At 48.0% G+C, this 19380-nt stretch overlaps 1 protein-coding gene across 1 annotated transcript; it reads right to left on the reverse strand.

Annotated features, from left to right (window-relative positions):
• Positions 1 to 1324: 1324 nt before the first annotated feature.
• FAM107A (family with sequence similarity 107 member A) lies at positions 1325 to 18650 on the reverse strand. Its single transcript, XM_074835849.1, has 4 exons — positions 18460 to 18650; positions 9778 to 9952; positions 5871 to 6027; positions 1325 to 4698 (listed from the first exon to the last, which is right to left on the reverse strand). The coding sequence occupies exons 1-4, from the start codon at positions 18521 to 18523 to the stop codon at positions 4591 to 4593; spliced, it is 504 nt and encodes a 167-aa protein (XP_074691950.1). The 5' UTR covers positions 18524 to 18650; the 3' UTR covers positions 1325 to 4590.
• Positions 18651 to 19380: the final 730 nt, after the last annotated feature.

Genomic DNA, 19380 nt, shown 5'->3' on the forward strand with positions numbered 1-19380 from the left:
CACATTGCTCTTCTCCCAATGTTTTTAATTTTTTTTTTTTTTTTTGTAATCTGCTCAGAAGGGAGGAGAGCACCCCTTGGGCTCTCGCTGCTCCTCTCCTGTGGATTTGACTTGCTCAAGGTTTTCCCAGATCAGTTATGGCCCTTCCCTCAGCCCTTGCTGCAGTTTGGGGTGCAAGCCAGGAGACCAGGGATGTGCCTCGCAGGCTGGGTCATGCCGGGAGGCAGAGGGAGGTTGCCACGGGGTGTGTGCTGCCTTCATCTCCAGCAATCTTGAGTCTGTCCCACTGTGTTCCATGTGAGGAACTGTCATAATATGAACGACTGCCTTTGGCATCTGTGTGTGAAAGGAAGTGTGTGATTAGTGTAAGCAGTCTTGGGGCAGAGCCCATCAAAACATCCCTGGCTGGAGCTGTGAAAGGTTGATAAAGCATTTTACAAAGGCCTGCCTGAGTCTTCTGGTCTTGTGTTCCACCAAAGGCCACGCTCTTCAGTGGAGACGCTTATGTTTGCGTTGCTTGTGCCAGGAAATGAAGTACACAACCCACCATGGCAGGATAACAAGTGAGGTATTATTATTATTATAAGCAGCAACAAGGTGGGAAGATGTTTTGGAAACCTGACCTGAAGAACAGGTTTAGTCAATGAGCCCTCATCCCTAACGATGAGCTAACTGCCCACACCACTGCTGCAGGGTGTGGAGGGTCGGAAAGCTGTGTAGCTCCCAGTGTGGCAACCCCAGCAGGTATCTGGAGTCAGAGAAATGCATCCAAGTACCACCTCTGCCTTGTTCTGAGCGGGAAGTTGGTGTCTCTGCCATTAAGGATACTGCTAATGAGACAGAGAAGTCCTTTTCATTTGCTTTGCTGCATTCAGTTTTAGTCCTGGCTCTCCGGGAGCATCGTGTGTGTGACCCACATGTATGAAGCATCCTCTTTTTCTTATCTATTTAATCTCTGGTCTTTGGTTGCTGCTAAACACTTTAAAAATGTTTAAAAATCATGACGTGAGCTCGCTAGTGCAAGGATTACCTTTCAGTTCAAAACTGAGTTTTTAAATTAAATCAAAGGGCAACGTGTTTCCTTGGCTTTGTGGGTCTTACCCTGCCAGGCAGGTGGGCATCTGTGGCCACTTAGAAATCAAACATGGGAAGTTTCAGTGCACAAAGCCTGATTCCACACTTTTTGTGCCCTTAAACTTTCAGCAAATTATGATGACGTGTAGGGATAAGCAATGGATGCAGCACTGGGTGGGGATGATGAAAAAAAGCTCATTGATGAGTAAGTTAACACAGCACTAACAAAGGAGTTGCTGTCAGACTTCACTGATTTTTATGTTCTTTGAGTTTATTTGGCTATTGTCTGCTTGTATCCTCGGAGCTTTTTCAGTTCCTTGTGGAAAAGAACAAAATATACAATTATCATTTAGTTTATTTCTTCAGAAGCGTCCAGATTAAATAGTGTGAGTTAATTAAGTAGAGTTGCATGACATATTTTTATGTAAATGTATAAACACAAACACAAAATATAGACTATATACCACATAGGCAACACACACAGTGCAAAAAATTGTCTTTCATCAATACTCTGATAATCTGTATCTTCTGTATACACCACATTTATTCAGGAATGTGTTTTAGGGGCATAGGGAGGAATTAATTTAAAAGAGACACAAAGATACCCCAAAAATCTTCCTGGTGATGCCTACACTGATGTTTTTTTGGGTGCCATGAAGCACAAGAGTATTGGTGAAGGTTGTACAGGCTCCAGGTCTGGGCCCAGCTGGGCAGGCAGTTATCAGTTTGCAGGGGTAAGAAGAGCTGTGTTGGAAAACTGATTTTTAAGCCAACGCTTGAACATTAAAAGCATCATTTCCCACGTGCTGTCACGGAGGGCTGGAGCCATGTGCCCCACTGTGTGTCATGGGGCTGCTACAGCCTGTCGCGGCTCCGCAGGAGCCACCAGTGCCGGCTGCTTGTGGCTGGTTTGGTGGTTCCGTGCAGCTCAGAGCCCCTGGGATCCCAGGGGGGAGCCAGGTCAGGGCTTTCTGCTATCTCTACCACCACTGGAAGGATTTCTTGTGGCTCTATTAGCTCAGCCTGAGTCAGAAGAGTATGACCAGGCCCTCCCTTTCCCTTCTGGACACCCACTGAAAATGACCCAGGCACCCCTTAGCAATCACAGGCTGTTGGTGTGCAGCCCCACTCTGTGCTTGGTGAACACATCAAAGGGAGACACCTTGATTTTATTTTATTTTTTCAGATAATATTTGCCTACTCAGGAAGACCACAGCAAAATCTTTTCAACCTTTTCATTGCTGAGCTGAGCGTGCAGCTTACCCAGAGCTTACTGGATGGCTCCCACCCAAGGACTTGCATAAATACCCCGGTCCCAGCCCAGGTGAGCTGATAACACTGATTTCACTGGTGCATATGGAAGAACAGATTGCCTCTCCTGAAGTGCATTCCCATCTGTGGCAAAATTACAAATTAATTTGCTGAATTTTTCTGAGCTCTTTGATCAAGGTTACTTAATCTGTGCCATAACCCTTCACAAAACTCCAGCACAGTAATTCTGGCTTGTTATTTAAACCGATGTTATCTGTGGAGTATCACACAGCATTCTTTACAGCTGTGTACAAGCATCCTTAGCAACACCTTTTTTTCTTGAAGAAATTTGGCTTGTTTTACCCCCTGAAAAACTGACTGATGCTGCTTCTTCCTCATGGTTTTAACCATAACCTATATAAAAAGCTTCACTGTTGGAAAGGCCATAATAGATCCTTTCAGATCTTGTTTGACCATAGTGACCACATGCACTGGATTTCTGAAACAAAATCTTGTTTAGAATAAGCATGATAAGCAAGGGGCTTAAAAACTACTGCAGAGACAGTGCCATGAGATGGGGCTCTCAAGGACTGAAACTGAATTAAGGGCCTTTATGGTCCAATCTGCCATGTGAACCCATACCTGTATCACTGCTCTTGACAGGTGATGTGGCTCAGATGTTTTACTCAAGCTGCCAGGCTGAGCAACAGTTCTCTGAAACAAAACACCCCACTGGACCAGGGAGACTAGGGAATGGATTGGTAACTTTTTAATAAATATGTGATAAACGCCCAGTTTCCTTTAATTTACATATGGATCCACTGAAGATGTGGATAGCAGACATTGTTTAACCAGGTATTACCTTCCCAGCTGACTAGGTCCATTGAGGCTTGCCATTCAAGAGCCAGTGTTCAAAGGCAGTGGGTGAGTTATGCTGTTTAGGCTTTGTAGCAGGACTGATGTGAGAAGCAAGCAGCTGAGATCTTCCTGAAGGTGCAATTTTAGCTCTAGATGTGAACATGGCATGGGTGCCCCATAAATATGATAGGCTCTGGCCACACCTGATGCAAATGCACCATCTATCTCAGCTCTGCTATACCAGCAGCAAGAAGATTTTTAGCTTTGCAAGGTGGCAACTGAAAAGAGGCAGCTCTGACCTCTGGAGAAGGGGATGAGAAGCAGGGACAAATAGTTTGCATCAGTACCTACGTGCCCTGTAGCCCCTGGTGCGTACAGATGCCAGCTGTGTGCAGGGTGGTTAACAGGACAGCGGCCTGACACCAGTATGATATTTGTTTTATTTACCCACTCTCAATCACGGGATATTTTCTGTGGGTCCCTATGGTAGCGCATGTCCAGCTGCTGGGTGAGGGGCTGAAGCTCAGTAGTCCAGAGGCAAGAAGCAGTTTGTCTGTCTGCTACACGCACAGGGATCTGCTGCCTGCTCACTGCACGCTTCCATGAACACCCACGCTGAAAACACCCAGCTTTTGCTTTCTGCAGAGGGCATTTGCCTCCCACTTGGAGCGTTGATGGTATAGTCCAACGTACGTCTGCCTGAGCATGAAAATGCCTAAATAGCTATTTTCTAGCAGATTTGAAATGCAGTTTAAAGGTGCTTGTGAAGAACAGTTGCACCTGCCTGTGCTGCATTGGTATGGGCACACAGAGGTTGATTTTGCTAATAGTATGGGTGTGCTGCTGGGACACACAGCCTCAGCCAGGCTTGGCTTGCACACTGGTGCAATACCAGTTGACCCTTGGGAAAGCCATTACAGTCACCTGGGCTGTTCTCAGTAATATGTAGATTGTCCATTTTAGTTACCATGCCAGGTTTCCAGGAGGTTCTCCAGAGCTGCAGCTGCCCTTCTGTCACCCCATGCCTGGTGAGCCTGCCTCCATGAAGAAGCATGAGTCCCCCACACCATCCATCCACCATTTCCTGGCTTAAATGGTCACAGTGTCTCAAGGGTTAACCAAGAGTTAGCTGGAGGTTATCGTGCACCCACAATCTGGGGGGGAAAATAACATCATTTCTCTCTGCGTCTCCTCATGTGAGTACTTCTTCCGTGAATACTGCACCTTTTCCCCAGTGATACCTTCCTGGGCTGGGAATACCATTTTTTGTGCCTTCTACTGGAGCAAGTGTTAATAGCCGTAAGTAGCCCCAACGACGCGGCTGTGAATGTCCAGCATGTACAGAGATGTCAGCGTGTATGTGTTAGCGTCGGCCTTGGTAGGATCCCCGTTGAGTTTTGGCAGAAGCTATGCTGCTTTCTCGATCCCAGTCACCGTCGATGTTCTTCTCAGGTTTTCCTTGACTTTAATGAATTCTGGTGCATGGTCTTCCTGCTTCTGCTGCTCTTTCTCCAGCTGTAAGAAAGAAGAGTCACCATTATCTGTGCATACTAAAGGACAAAAGTGCATTAGCTACATTAAGGTGGTAGGTTTCATTATTGCTGGGTGTCCAGTTATTATTGCCCAAAGTTTAATGAGTGTGTAGTGCACATGTCAGCGCTCTCTTTTTCCAAACCATTACACCAGAGCCATGTTTATCCTTAGTCTCTTTTGTGTCTCATTGAAACATTATTATTTTTTTTTTCTCCAAGGAGGAACATCTGCAACAGAAAAGCAGGGGAGTGCTTCACTTCAGACCTAGGAGGGAGGAGGAGGTTTGAATCCTTCCCAGCAAAAGAGGCCTGTGAGCCTGGGAAAAGCTCTCAGCATTAGATTATTGTCTAAGGGGGGGTGTAAGGTGTACTGACTCACTTTTACATGCAAAGTCTTTATGGATCTATCCCTAAACCACCTTGTTTCATATTCCTGGTTCTTCTCTGAGAGTCCTGGGCTTTGATTTTCAAGTGATCCTGGCTTTGCTGATATTATTGCAAAGGAACTATTGTGCCGTTAATTAAATAAACTACTTTCATCCATTTGCAGTGCAAATACGGGCATGTAGGACAGGGAATGGCTTTATTTTCAGTGGCAACAAGTCTGCTTGCTCCTTGCATGGGTTTGGGTAAGAGGACAGGTGCAGAGCACCCAGGGCATGGCTGTGCTCCTGAATATTGCTTTCCCCAGAAATATTTTTGGCCAGGGTACATGCCAGGAACTGCTCCCAAAAGCAGGGTGTGATTGCAGCAGGGCTTGCACCTTCCAGCACTTCCACAGCCTCTCACCCCTCACCCCAGGGTCCTGAGCACCCCTGTGGTAGGTGCTGGAACAGCCCTCTGTGCTATTTGGGGTGCTTTCAACTGGAAAACACACCCCAAGGACACCACATGGGACCTGGAGGAGCCTCAGGGCCAGTGGTGTGTGGTGATGGTTCTGGGCAAGGTGGTGCAAACGAGGTGGGTCCCACTGTGAGGATGAGGGTGCTGCAGCTGCGTGGGGCAGCAGTGAAGGACATACTGTGGCTTCTGTTTTACGGAGGAGTAACAATGTTATACCTCGGGTTGAGCCTCAGTTCACCCATCTCCCCTGTGGTCTGTGCCTCCTGCAGGGTGTTTAGGATAACCTGGGGATGGCTGAAAACTCAGTTCTACCTGATCCAGTCTCTGGTGCCTCTTTAATAGCTCTTTTTCAAAAGGAGACTGCAATTTCTTTGCCTCTTCCTCTTCCTTCTTCTGTCTGATGAGCTGGTTTCGCCGTCGGTGCTCAAGGACCCGCTGCAGCTCTGGCTTGCTCTCCATGCTCAAACCTCTGTGGATGAAAAGCAGATAAATCAGGGCCAGAGCACTTACACCCTGGAGTGTAACTACTGCCAGTCCAGCAACGCCAAAACTCTTTTTGGTCCTAAATGGAAACATGGGAGACCTGGTCTACAAACCCATCCCGCCGTCCCTTACTGCTGGGATGGTGCCTTGGGCTGCCTTGGGCGGGCACTGTGTTTGCTGTTCGTGATGGGGCTTGTGGTGCTGGAAGTTTTTGTTAATCCCATTACATTGAGGTGGCACAGCTTTCTGGGTCAGGTGTGGAAATGGGACCTTCTGTTGGCTCCTGCTGTTGCTAGTTTTAATTATGTCAGTGACGGATTCAGCTGCGTTGAGGGCATTTTAAATAATGACGATTTTTTTTCCACCAGCAGGGGTAGTCATTGATCTGCAATAATTGTCCTGGCAGTTCCTTCCCTCCCCGTTGCATCCCAGCTTTGCTTCAGAGCTGAGGGCTTGCGATCCCTCTGTTGACATGGAGAGTTTGGGTCAAGAGGCCAAAATGAAATGTCCTTTTCTCCTGGAAGCCCGAGTGCCGATGGCACAGTGCCTGGCTCCCCTTCGGCCACCCGAAGCATCTCAGATGAAGCGGGGCTGCTCCAAGCCCTGCTCTGTGAGGGGTGGCATCACAGGATAATGGCAAGGACATGCAGGCAAGGCAGAAATATGTGGTAAAGAGATGAAAGAAGTTCTGCAAACAAATTTCAGAAACCTAACACTTTGAATATTGCCATGCCTGAATTTAGACACTGAGATTTACCTCCTGCAGCTGACCCTGGGCACCTTTCCACCAACTTCTGCACCCCTGGAAGCATGGGAGTAGTTATGGATGTGTAGGGCTATGGGTGAATGTGGAACAAGTCCAGATGTGCTCCTGCATGGTCATAGGACGGTTCCTGCCCTCCAGGATGGTGGTTTGACCAACTCATGTCCTTTGTGCCAAAAGGAATCTGCCTTTGTAAAGTCCATCAGCTTCCTGGCTTAAATCACTAAAAGCAGTGACTCTTTGCCCTGCTGAGCCCTACCCAGAGAGAGGCAAAACCCGAAGCTGCTGGGAAGTCAAACATTTGCTGAATTTAGGGGAGACTTTATTGCACCTGCACAGAATTTTGGTCACTGAAGAACAGGTTATTAAGAAGTGGTCAAGGCTGGTTTATGCAGGTTATCTTCTGCAATAGCAGCTGGAATGTAAGTAATCTTGAAAGAAAATACAGGACTAGAAGTAGTTGACTGAAGTTGTATTTTTGAGGAGAAGGAGTTGAAGACCTCATAGCTGCCACACGCAGGGAAGGAGTGGGGCCTGACTGCTTTCATGAGCTGGGTTTAACACTCATTTAAATCGATTGGCTGAGAGTATTTACAAGTTGCATTGTAAAATGTGGGGTGTTTGGTGTTCCTGTGGGTGAAGGTCTGTTTTGAGGTGAGGAGGGGAACTCCCCATGTCTGTGCTAAGGGCTTGCCCAGGGCACGGTGGGTTGGTGTGCACTGTTAATGCAATCTGCTTCCCAGCAGTGGGAGGTTTCTGTTGACCAAAGGCTGGCTGGTTTCTGCTAAGGTCGTTTGAAAGCAGAGACATCAAACCCTGTGAATTACGGAGCTTTCTTGGCAAGGTGGCAGGCGCTGAGGTGATATCTCGCATCATGAGAAACTGAACTGGCAGGCAGGAGAGGGAAATGCTCTCTAGATGCAGCAAAACCTCTGTGCTGTCACAACATGGCTGCGGACCAGTGCTTGCATCTTTCCAGTGCCAAGTTTAACGATGCTTCCTATTGTAATTTATTGTTTTGCTTTATGACAGGACAAAGTTCATGGCAACATCAGTGAAGGTAGCTATAGTGTTGGCCTCAAGCTTTCATGATGGTTTTTCAAGGCAAGAAGAACTTGGATGCTGCAGAAATGCTTTTCCCAAGACTTGAGAGAAGGCAAACCTGCCTTGGCTTGCTGGAGACACAGCTTGCAATGGTGCCTGTGGATTTGTTACTACTCTTTGATTTAATCAGCCTGTGTTGTTAGTATCCAGAGGTGTTGACTAAGATAAGGGTTTTGTTGCACAAGCTGCTGATTTGAGTTGCTTCTCCCTGCTGCTTAAGGGGGAAAACCAACAGCAAAGCAGAAACAGGAGCAAGTCATAGATCCTTCTCTCTCCCCTTCTTCCCTCTCTCCCTCTATAGTAACGTGGCAGGAAGCAAAACTGGTGGATTTGAGAGTGAGAAGAAACCAGCAATGATGGATTATTGTTTGCAGTAGGGTTTGTTTCACATATTTGCTGAAAAATATTTGGGAGGCCAGAACCAAAGCAGGTTTAAACTGATGCCTGAGACATACAGGACTATAAGGAGAGGGGTCAGGAGATGCAGGATGGCTGCAGTGGAGCTGCCTCCTGCCAGTATCTGATGGCACATATGGATGTAACATGGTGTCAGACATAGAACTAGAATACAAAGTGATGATGTACTTTTTGTTTGCCAGTTTGATGTTCAGCTCAGTCTGATGCTGTGGGGTCTGTACCCTGTCTGCCACCATTCGGCTCTGCCACCTCCGTTGCAGGGATTTCTTGATTCTTTGTTCCATCGTGGCTAGGCTGGAATAATGTTCTCTGAGATCAAAGCCAATGCTGGTGGCAAGCCTTTAAACTGAGCAGTATGACTAGGCAGGATATGGTCACTCTCAAGCCAGAGAGTTTTAAAAATATCTGCCTGGTATAGTTACCTCTGCCTTGATGCCAGAGAATGGCCTGGGTATGGTCCCTGTAATTCTTCTGATTCTGGGAAAATCAAATCAAACCCAAGCCTAGCCAGTGCCAGTATTGATTAATGCACCCTGCTGGCAGGCTTGATTGTTTGCTGAATTAATATATGTGTCTGGTTCTTGTGATGACTGTAGTCCTTTTGAACAGAGGCTGTGCTCCTTTTAATTAGACGGCCAAAGTGCTATCGTGTCAGAATATTTCAGGGTGTTCAGAAAATGTCAATATAAAGCCAGCAGATTTCTTGCTGTGCTAAAAAGCCTCTGAACTGAGTATGCTTTTATTGCGCTGACGTTCAGACAGTTGCCGCAAAGGAATGATGTGGTTATAGGTTCCCAGGCACTGGTGTAATTTTCCTGATGTTGCATCTGTACCCCCAAAGAGTTAAATTGGGGTGATGGGGTAGGACGTCAGGAATGTGAATTCTAGACTATCTTTATCTGTTTGATTTTTAGGGAGAGTGTTTATCCTTCTCCTTGTACAGATGATCTCACTCTGGTGCTCTCCCAGCTTTCAATGGCTCCATCCAGCCTGCACCTCTTCCTGCCTCTGGGTTGACCTTAAAGCACACAGGAATGCTGTACATTGCTGGGGACTTGGCAAGTCAGTGATGGAGATATACAAAAACAAGGACCAGGAAGAAAATATGTGTGGGACACCAAGAAAGGGGCTGTAGGGATGCTTCTCATCTTCCGGTGCCTGTGGCTTGAGGTGGGTGGGAATATCAAGCAGCTCCAAGAAGTGCTAGCTGATGCTTCAGGGTGGCAGAGCAGGGGGCTTTGCGTTCTGCTTTTGTTTTAAAAGAAACTGTCACATCAGAGAAAAGAGGAAAGGGCTACAGCAAGTTTTACACTGTGTTTGTTTGCAAGTGAAGGGATTTATTGTGCCCTTCCAACTTGCAGGCTCTCGCTAGTGTTTGAGCCTTGGCTGCTGAGCTCTGACAGCTCAGCACCTCTCAGACCACTCCAGTGGCAGGCTGCAACCTCCTCTTACCTTTTGTGGTTCATCAGCAGCTCTCTGTGCAGCTCTTGGTGGCTCTTCGAGGCTTTTACAGGATTTAGGAGCTTTTTAGGTTTTATGAGGTCTGGGTTTCCATCTATGTAGTCTGGCTGATTCAGGATATTCCCACTGTCTGGTTGCTCCCGCTGTATTTCAGTGTACATCGACGCTGGAAGAAAAGAGAGGTGTTTGCATGAGAAGTCTTACCCTGCTGTGTTGTGGGAACGTGCTGGAGCTCTCCTCCCCTGGGCAAGACAGAGGAGAAGAGATGGTGCCTGCCCAGCTGCTCAGCACCCGTGTCAGTGTCTGTCTGCACGTGCCTCCATGTGCTGGTGTGGGCTTTTTAGATGTTGTAAAAAATATTCACTTTTTTTTTTGATAAGACACATATTAATTAGATGACTTAAACTACTTGTCAGCCGCTTGCTTCAGTGGCTGCAGCATTTAGTGCCAAGGATTAATTAATGCAAGATAGGTCTAACTAAAACTAGAAACAGCCATGGATGTGGACTATGCTGAGCTGCTGCTTTGGTCATCCTGGCTGAGGCTGTCAGTCCCTTAGCACAGGGGGATGCTGTGGGGTTTGAGGGGTCCAAGGAAGTGCTGCTGTATCTGAAGCCTCTTGTCAAGGAAAGATTTTGCTGATATCCTGCAGGCCTAATAATCAGGATCGAGCCCAATGCCAAGAAAAGCATCATTCGCCCATGCAGTATGTAATTGTACTGTGATAATTTGTATGTTCTGGATGTAAGAACAAGAACCCACTGTTTTGGAAGCGATGGCAGCTTGGATTTCAGGCAAACCACAGGGCACGTTCACTGTTGGTATTTTCCAAGTGCTCTACGTTTCTTCTTTACAAAAAACCCTACACAAAGTGAGTGCAAAGCACAAGTTATAAGACAAACTGCATGTGGTGGGCTGTGTCTTTAAATGCAGAGCACAGTGGGGCTGCCTACAATTATTCAGTGTACGGTCTAATCAGGGACTCAGAAAGAGCAATTTATTCCTGGCTATTCATTTGAACAATTTGGAAGGTTACCAGTAAGAATAAAAAGTCCCAGGAAAAGGGTGTAGGCAGCTCCATGTCTGTAAGTGTCTCATTATTACAGTATTTTTGGGGGCCTAGTGTGAAGCTATATGGGTTGGTAGAGCAGCAAGGAAAACAGTTGTTCAGTAATGTTGCCTCTTGCTCTTATTGCAATCTCATGTATAAAAGGAATAAAACCCTTTTAAAAGAGAAATCAATAAAAAAAGGCAAGAGAAAGCAGGCTAGGTCATTCTTTCTTAGTCAGTAAGTACTTATCAAATGTGAAGTGGATTGCAATCAAACAGAATTGTGTAAGGAATAATACTGCTGAAGAAATGATTCAATATCAAACAACTTTTTATTGAATGTTAATGTGGCCAGTGCCCTACTGCTTTGGGAACAAAGAGAAACAAATCAGAGCCCATTACATGAGTGTAATTGGGGTGAATAGTTTGGTACGTATTTAAAGGGCGCTTGGAAGCTGAAACCGGTGATTTCTTGTATGAAATTATTTTCCTCTAGGATCATACATCACTGCTGGCAGAAGGGAAGGTGGTGTGGTTTGATGTTTGATGGCAAGTGCCAGGCTGACTCAAACCCCTGCGGGGCCAACACCGCAGGCTGAAACTGGGGGCTTAGCGTTGCCTTCCAGAGACTGAAGAACAGTCAAGGTTTAAGGCAGCACAATTTATGGCTAATTTTTGTTAGGTGAAAGCCAGCTTTTGAACAATGAGAAAACGTTTTGACTGGGGTAAAATTGCTTTGTTTTTTTTCTTCTACTTCCTCTCCGGTCTTTTTTTCACAGGAGAAGCGGCAGACAAAAGACAAGGAAGGAAGGTACAAAAGCAAAGGTTTGTTTTGGCATGAATGAAATGGATGAGCTCCCATTTCAAATGGCAAAGCAATGTCTTCATTCTTCAAACAAAAAGTCTCTCCATGGAGTAACTTTAATAAAATGGCAGGTGTTTTTAATGGAAACACTGGTTTTGGGCAGCTCTACTAACAGACTAGTGTCAGTGTCACTCTGTCATCCTGTTGCCCTTTTCCCACTGTTCGTGTGCCATCGTTTAGACCAGAGCTGTCTCCAGTGACAGAGATGCCCGTGCTTGCTTGTGTGCTGGGTATCAAATCCTGCTGCACAGCAGGAGAAGGGCTGGGGCTGTCAATTTTGAATTTGTCCACCTTAAATCCACCTGTTGTGCTCAGTTAGGGGATAATGCAGCGGGCAGCGAGCGTGGAAGGATTACATGACCAACCAAGCCTGAAGGATCAACCTGGATGCTGTAAAAGGCTGTAACTCTAGTGACTTTGGTATTTTTTTTCTATATCAAGTAGTTCTCAGGCCCTGCCGCTAAGCTGTACTAGCTCTTGGGGCACTGGTGCAGCACTGTTACTTATAAAGTACTGTTTTCCCCATGCCTCCATGATGTATGGGCTTTCTTTTGCAACTCAGGAGTGGGTGGGAGTCCCTTCTTCCCTATCTCCAAGACTCAGATCTTGGGAGATTCGCTCAGGGTAGGCTGTCCCCACATCCACATAGGGCTAACGCCCAGCAGCGTACAACGCTATTGCAAGGTGTCATCCAGCCCTTCAGCTTGGTCTTGTGGTGTTTCCGACCCCCAGACACCCAGGATGATCAGGGAAGGGCCCCTCCCTGCCTTGGGGGACCCTCTGCTTCTGCAGTATTTTGGGGGAGCACCGTGGCGAGCCTGAAGGTTTTGGCTTGGCTAATGTAGTTATTTCCAGACTGCAGCAATCTAACGTTGCATGGCTGCGGCTTACAAAGAAGCAGCAATTTATCAACTTATTTACTGGAGGCAGATGGGGAACTTTTCCCTGAAATTAGTAGAAATGAAGAAAATACTGGGAAGGAAGGAGTGGGAGGAACTGAAACCAACTGGAAGCATTTCTGGCCAGGCGGCTGTTAAATCAGCATGCAAAAGTCCTCACAATGAGTGCAGTTTGCTTGAACAATACTGTGGGGGCCAGGACACAGCAGGTAGCTCTGAGCTTGGTTTTCACTGTGCCAGCTGTGCCTGGGGGTGTGCAGACACTGACCTCGAGGGTTTGGCTTCCAGTGGGTGTCAGTGCTGCTGCCTGCCTGGGGGACAAAGTCAAAGCCCCAAGCTTGTCCCTGGCCAGGACTGGAAGGAGCCTTGAACCTCACTTACAAAAATAGCACTTTAAACCTTCAGAAGACTTCAATCTGAAACAATTCAAGGAATGCCTTCATCTGCATTGAGCAGAAAAAGAAAAATGAGAATATAAAAATATTGGTGCTCCTGAAACACAGCTTGGGGTTATGCTGGGAGTAAGGACGGGGCATCCTTTCTCCTGCAGGTTGGCAGATAGGGACCCAGTGCAAAATGTTTCTTGTGGAGTAGATCTATCATCTTCAAGACCTAATGTAATTCATGTCCATGTAAGGGGAGACAGACTGCTATCAGGCTGCTTTTTGTCATTATTTATAGTGCTGGAGGTATAAATCAAGCCAGGTCTCTGCAGTGGATTTACAGCAGGATGTCTGTTTTTGCATGATTCAGCCGTAGATCAATGAACAAGGCTCTGCTCTGGCACCTCCTTGGCCACCATCATAAATCAGCAGAAGGTGTTAGACATTTTTATATTGTTCTTGGCAAGATATAAACAAAAAAATACATGTGCATTTTAATACCCTCTGCTGTACTCAGAAAGACAGCATGACCTTTTAAATAGATCTGCTTTGGAGTGCTGCTTATAAAAAGTAGCTGTGTTTGCTTTGACATACTCAGTCTTTTGCTTGCTTTTAAATATTTTCCCTTTCGTCATTTCTAGAAGCCTGAGGCTTTCTAGGAAATGTACATTTCCAAGCAACTTTTCTGTAAGTAAAAAGCAAGACTGCCTGGATGACGAGGCCAGGGCCACGGCCACTGGCAGATACTTGGACTTCATGCGTGGCATTATCTCCTCTCCCAACTGTAGCTGTGAAAAGAGCTCCCAGTCTTGATTAGTTTTCTAGGAGACCTCACAGGGAATATTCAGCATCTTGGAGATGGCCCAGAGACCAACCACCCTCCTGCCCCAGGGTGTGGCACTGGCTGGAGGAGAAAACATTTTAATATTTTGGTCTGTTCTGACCTAAAGCAAAGCCCAAATTCCTGCTCAGACCACCTGGAAATGCTTATAAATCCCCCAATTCCCGGGAGACTTGCGATAAAATCCTCAGTCTGCAATCCTTGGGCAAATTGTTTCCACTTCTGATTATGCTTAGCCCCAGTCTTTTGGGGAACAGGATATCAGGCAGTTTTGATGCAGTATTAAATGCATTTGAAAACCTGAATGTTGCAAATAATACATTAAATAGGAGCGTAGAACACAGTGTGCCACTTGGGGTGCTGAGTGGCTTTTGTGCAGCCCAGAGGAAGGAGAAAGGTTTTAGTGGGCTCCTGGAGAGGAGGAGGAGGGCTGGCTCATGCCCAGGGACAGGCATCAGACACGGGGGCTTGGCTGCGGCCGGAGCTGATCTACACTCCCCTTTGCTGCCGCTGCGTTTTGGTTTCCTTCACTCGGAGGAGATGCCCTTCACAGAGTATTTATTTAAGATTAAGCGACTTGTCTCTCCGTGGTGGGTTGCCCTGTGAGCCCCTCTGTGTCGGGACCACGTGTGTGTGCTGCTCCCTGCGCTGCTGCTGGCAGCCTGCTGCACCGTCCTGTCGGGATGGAAATAATCCCCAGGAATGTTAAGGGGATTAATGGCCCTGGAAAGGGCAGGTAACCTGAGGGGTCCAGCTCTGCTTATGGCTGCGTGCATGGCTCCAGCCGTTCTTCACAAGGGGAAAACCAAAAGAAACTAAAAAGAAAATTAATCCATAGCTGTTGGGTTTAGAAAGCTGTAGGGTGGAGGTCTGGACTCCTCCCCAGCACCTCTCAACTTGCAGCTGTGTGGGAGAAGGGAGGGTGCAGCAGGACACCAACTGCTTTTTGCGGGTTTTCATGTGAAATGCCTCCTCCTCCATGACTTTTGTTTTGCCAAACTCTCCTCGATGTCCTGCCCCTCTGTGACCCTCTTGCCCTTCCCCTGTGCATCTCATGGCCCTTTTCCATGCCACCTGCAAACCGAGTTTCAATTCCTTCAGCACCATAGGCAGCCCTGCTCCGCAGCGTGCCCTGCCCCATGCAGTGCTGCCCTCTTGCTTCTCAGCATCCTTAACTTGCAAAGCTGTTGATGGTGTCTTCTGCAGTACAGGTCAGTGTTACCTTTAGCCGAAATCTATAAAGCAAACATAGTTTGCCGTCTTTTATTTCTGCTGTCTGTGTCATTTGAGAACTGATTTTCCAACTAGAGCATCTCAGAAGAGGTTGGTCAATAGGGGCAGAAGATGACCAAACTGCTCTTGTTAATAATATTGTATGGACATCCCTTTCTGGGTAGAGAGTGGGCCTCTGTGAAATGCCATCCATGTAAAAATAGGCAGAAGGCATTATTATGGGAATGGGATCAAAGCCCAGATGAAATTGCTATTTGTAAATCTATGAAACCCTGTTACTTGGTAGAAAGGATGAGACTGGGCAAAAACCTCAGGTCGCCCCAGGTCAGAGACCTAGATCTGGGTTTGTGACACTACTGACCCAAGGGACTTTTTCCTGGGTAGAAATGAGCACTAAAAACTGTGGCTACAGACAAGAACCTCTGGTTTTCTGGATGCCTGGGATTTATTCATTAATGTGTCTTTTTTAAAGAACCAGCAGATTAACGAAGGGCTGCTGAAAGAAGCTGGTCATACACATCCCACAAGTAAGGTGACTGCAAAACCAACACACTTAATATGGGTCAGCAGAGCCAGTTTAAAGCTATTTACACAAGTAACCTGAGCCAGGGAAATAACGTGAGTTTCTGACACATTTAACCGCAGTTATGGGGGGAACTTTCTCTTTTCTGGGCTATGGCTCCTGATGGCATCTGCTCCCCAGGAGCCCTCCTTTCCCCAGGTTGAGGGCACCATCCCTCACACCCCTCCTCCTTGGGAAGGCTGAGAGGGGCGAGCCTGTCCTCACACCCCACCCTGCAAGGGTTTACACGTGCATGTGCATGGAATCTTTAAACTAGCCTTGGTTTCTTTTAAGCACTGGTACACGTACAATTCTACCTGTTAACCAGAAGCTAACATTATTTTTTCATTTTAGAGCATGAACTTTCAGTCAATGCATTTCCACTGTCTGAAGTGGAGCTGGAGTTTGGCCCTACAGCTTTACCCATGAGAGTGCAGTGGCAGAAAAGGTCATGCTGTATGGTAAGTCCTACAAAGAAAGAAGCTGAAAGTTTGTCTTTCACTTTGGATTCTTGAGTTGATGGCATTTGCTACTTTGCGTGATTTTCCTAACATTAATTAATTGTATTTTAGAAGCACAGAATAGCTGGGGTTGGCATCGTGGGGCAGGGAAACAATTGCATGTCGGTCTCCATTAGCCCCAAAACTTTGTGCAGTGAGAGCAGCTTTTGGGTGTGCAACTGGGTTGCGGAGGATTTGCTGCTGGGAGGACAAATGCTTTGACCTCAAAGCTGGGCACTTGCTTTCCAAAGCCGCTTTCTGCATGGTTGGTAGGTTCAGGGCAGAGCGAGGCCCCCAGGTGCCAACTTTAGTGGGGCGATGTGGGTGCTACCCGGCGGGGAGGCTCACGGTGCCTGGAAGCTCTTTGGCTGGTGAGTCCCTGTGGCTGAGCCCACAAAAATGCACCTTAACGCCCCGACTAATCCCAGGTCGCTGTTCAGAACAAAATACCTGTCGTTCCTTCACATTAGTTCAACGACTGCTGTGGCTTACTGCCCTGGTGATGGATGATGATGATGTTTTTAATAATGATGATGTTAATATTGATGATGATAATAGTAGTAGTAACAGTAATTACAACAACAACAACAACAACAACAACAATAATAATAATACAAGCCCAAAGATTGGCAGATGCTAATTGTTACCCTCCCTGGATGAGATGGTACCAGTTCCCATCCTCACTGTGATTTTCCTCTCCTCTGGTTCCTGCTGTGCTGGCAGCTCCGGAGCATACTGAGGGACCTGGCATGCTCCCCCTTGCTTGTCACCAGGTGACCGTATCACCGATAAATGATACGCGTGCTCTGGAAAGGAGGCAAAGAGCCTTTGTCTGCTTTTAATCTATAGTTTTAAATAATTAAGCAAGGCTAATTCTGGTATTTATAATGCAATAAGGTGAATGTAACTCGATGTGGCTGCCTCAGGGGAGCAGGCGTGCATGCCCTGGGTCCTCTCACCTTTGCTCAGCCCTGATGTTCAGGAATAAACCCCATGAGGTTGCGGGGTTGGAAAGGAAATAAAACCCTAATGGAACTGTAAAACAGGGCAGGGGGACACGGCCCTGCAGCTCCCAGCACTGCTGCCACATGTCACCCCTGTTCCCGCCTCTGCCTCTCTGCTGAGTACATGTTGGGGATGGGACTCCCCACCAGTACAGCCAGTGCTGCGCACCAGTATAGCCAGTGTTCCCCCACTAGTACAGCCTGTGCTTCTCACCAGTACAGCCATTGCTCCCCACCAGTACAGGCAGTATTCTCCCACCAGTATAGCTAGTCTCCCCAGTCCAGCCAGTGCCCCCAGTCCTGCCCACCCTTGCTGAGTGCCATGCCAGCACTGCAGTCTGCGGGGCTGGGGTCCCCCATTTACACCAGCGCTGCAGCTGCGTAAGGGGGGGCACAGAGCAGGCACTGGCTCAGCTCGGGCTGCTCACACCCCACCAGCTGCGATCACCTCAAGTGTAAAGGACCCCGAGTGTCACCACGGTCACCTGCTGGGCTTTGCACTCATGCACATGTATTTGGAAGAGAGAAATCCCGGCAGGTTTGGAGCTGGCTGAGCTGTCTGGTGTGTAGAAGTTACTGGTCCCCTGTTTTGTGTTGGCTAACGCTGGAAATGCTTGTACAGTCAGGCAGCAGCAAGATCCCCTCTGCCTGCAGGCAGGCAGGATTGGGTGTGCTGGTTAATCATTTCATTTAATTACCTTGGGCTGTGATAAGCAAAGATAACAAGGCTGGAATCCCACTCTGTTAGCAATCACCAAGGGACGTCAGCCCCGTGCCTTTTGCAAGTGGCATGTGGAGCAGCTTGTTTAGTTTTGTTAAGCAGTGACAGATGCTTAGCAGCATTTCTCAATCACAAACTTACTTTTAATATCACATCAAATATTTGCTCTGTGCATTTGCCTGCCTATGATAGAGATGCCTATCAATCATTAATTGATGTTTTAAGGTAGATCAAAGGTATTTTGTTCAACACAGAGAAAAAAATCCTCCCCTGTTGATTTGCAGGGATTGTATTAGCAAGTGCCCCCTGTCCGACCCAATGCCTCTCCAAGAAGAAGGTTTGAATCGCAGTGTGGGTTTGCTTGGAGAATTTCTTGTGGGATACGGGTCTGTTTTGAAAAGCAGAAGCAGAAGGGCAGCATCTCAACCAGCTACTGAAGTATTAAAGTAACATGATATCTCTAAGAAAATTTAAAACAGGGTCTGAAGTCACCTGTGCATAAACATGTATGCAGTGCAGACTGATCCCACGGGGGCTCAGCAGCGCGTCCCTGCAGGGGGAAGCTGGCAGAGAAGCGGGGACCCCCCGGAGCGGCTCAGGGGGCCCTGGGCTTACCTGATTTCCGCAGCGTGGCCCTGGGGAGCCCAGGGGGCAGGTGCTGCCCCGCACCCCACGACATGGGGCTGCGGGGGCTGAGGCTGCTGCTTCTGCCCGGCTATGCTCGTGCCTGCGTGACTTTTGGCCAGGTCCGACGAAGCTGCCGGGCTCCTGCCAGGTCTCTCCGGTGGGAGCAGGGATGGAGGGTCACGTGGAGGTGGCTGCTGCACTGGTGCTCCCTCCCCGCTGCTCTTGCCACCCCACGGGGACCCCACCGAGGGCTGGAGCTTGGCTAGTAGCAGCCGGTGGCCTTGCCCGCTCCTCAGTGCCAGTCCCAAAGGTCTCTCTGCCACCCTGAAAACTTGCTCTCTTTGCTGCTCGTTGCTGGATGATGTTTTCCCAGGACGGATGAACAAGCTAATCGTATTTCCCCCCCCTAAAGCAAACAGCTCCGTGTGTGCCCAGGCGCCCGAGCAGCCTGCTCAGCACAGCCGCTGCTGCCAGTGGAGAGGTTGTGTCCCTGCTCCACAGAGGACGATTTCTCCTAAGTGTGCCTCAGCCACGCTCCTGGAGAAATCAGATCGCCCCAGAGGAAGCCGCACGCCCACTCTCTTTAGCAACCACTGCAACAGCCAAGCCCGGCACCAGGGCAACCGCTCGAGTTATCGTGATTATTCCTTGGCGTGTTGCAACACCCCGTCATCTACCAACTGCTGCACGGCCCAGGGGGAGCAGCTGCTGCACCCCATGGGAGAGAGAAGCAGCCCCTGCATGGGAGCCACGGGCAGCCTCATGGCATCAGGGCTGTGGGATGCTGCTACATGGCTGGCCTGGGCCCCTGCTGCCCCGGGTCTCATTTTGCTGAGATGCAGCACCTGCCCGGATTGGGCACCTCGTCCCCATCCTCACTGTGGCTGGAGGTGCCGTGTTGGCCATCCC

The sequence above is a fragment of the Strix aluco genome, chromosome 11 (assembly GCF_031877795.1).
Source record: "Strix aluco isolate bStrAlu1 chromosome 11, bStrAlu1.hap1, whole genome shotgun sequence".
Lineage (NCBI taxonomy): Eukaryota > Metazoa > Chordata > Aves > Strigiformes > Strigidae > Strix > Strix aluco.

Coding starts and splice junctions, on each gene's coding strand:
- FAM107A (XM_074835849.1), bottom strand. CDS start 18,523: ATGTCGTGGGGTGCGGGGCAGCACCTGCCCCCTGGGCTCCCCAGGGCC. Junction 9,953..18,459: donor GGCCACGCTGCGGAAATCAG/GTAAGCCCAGGG, acceptor CTTTTCTTCCAG/CGTCGATGTACACTGAAATA. Junction 4,699..5,870: donor GGCACCAGAGACTGGATCAG/GTAGAACTGAGT, acceptor TCTTTCTTACAG/CTGGAGAAAGAGCAGCAGAA.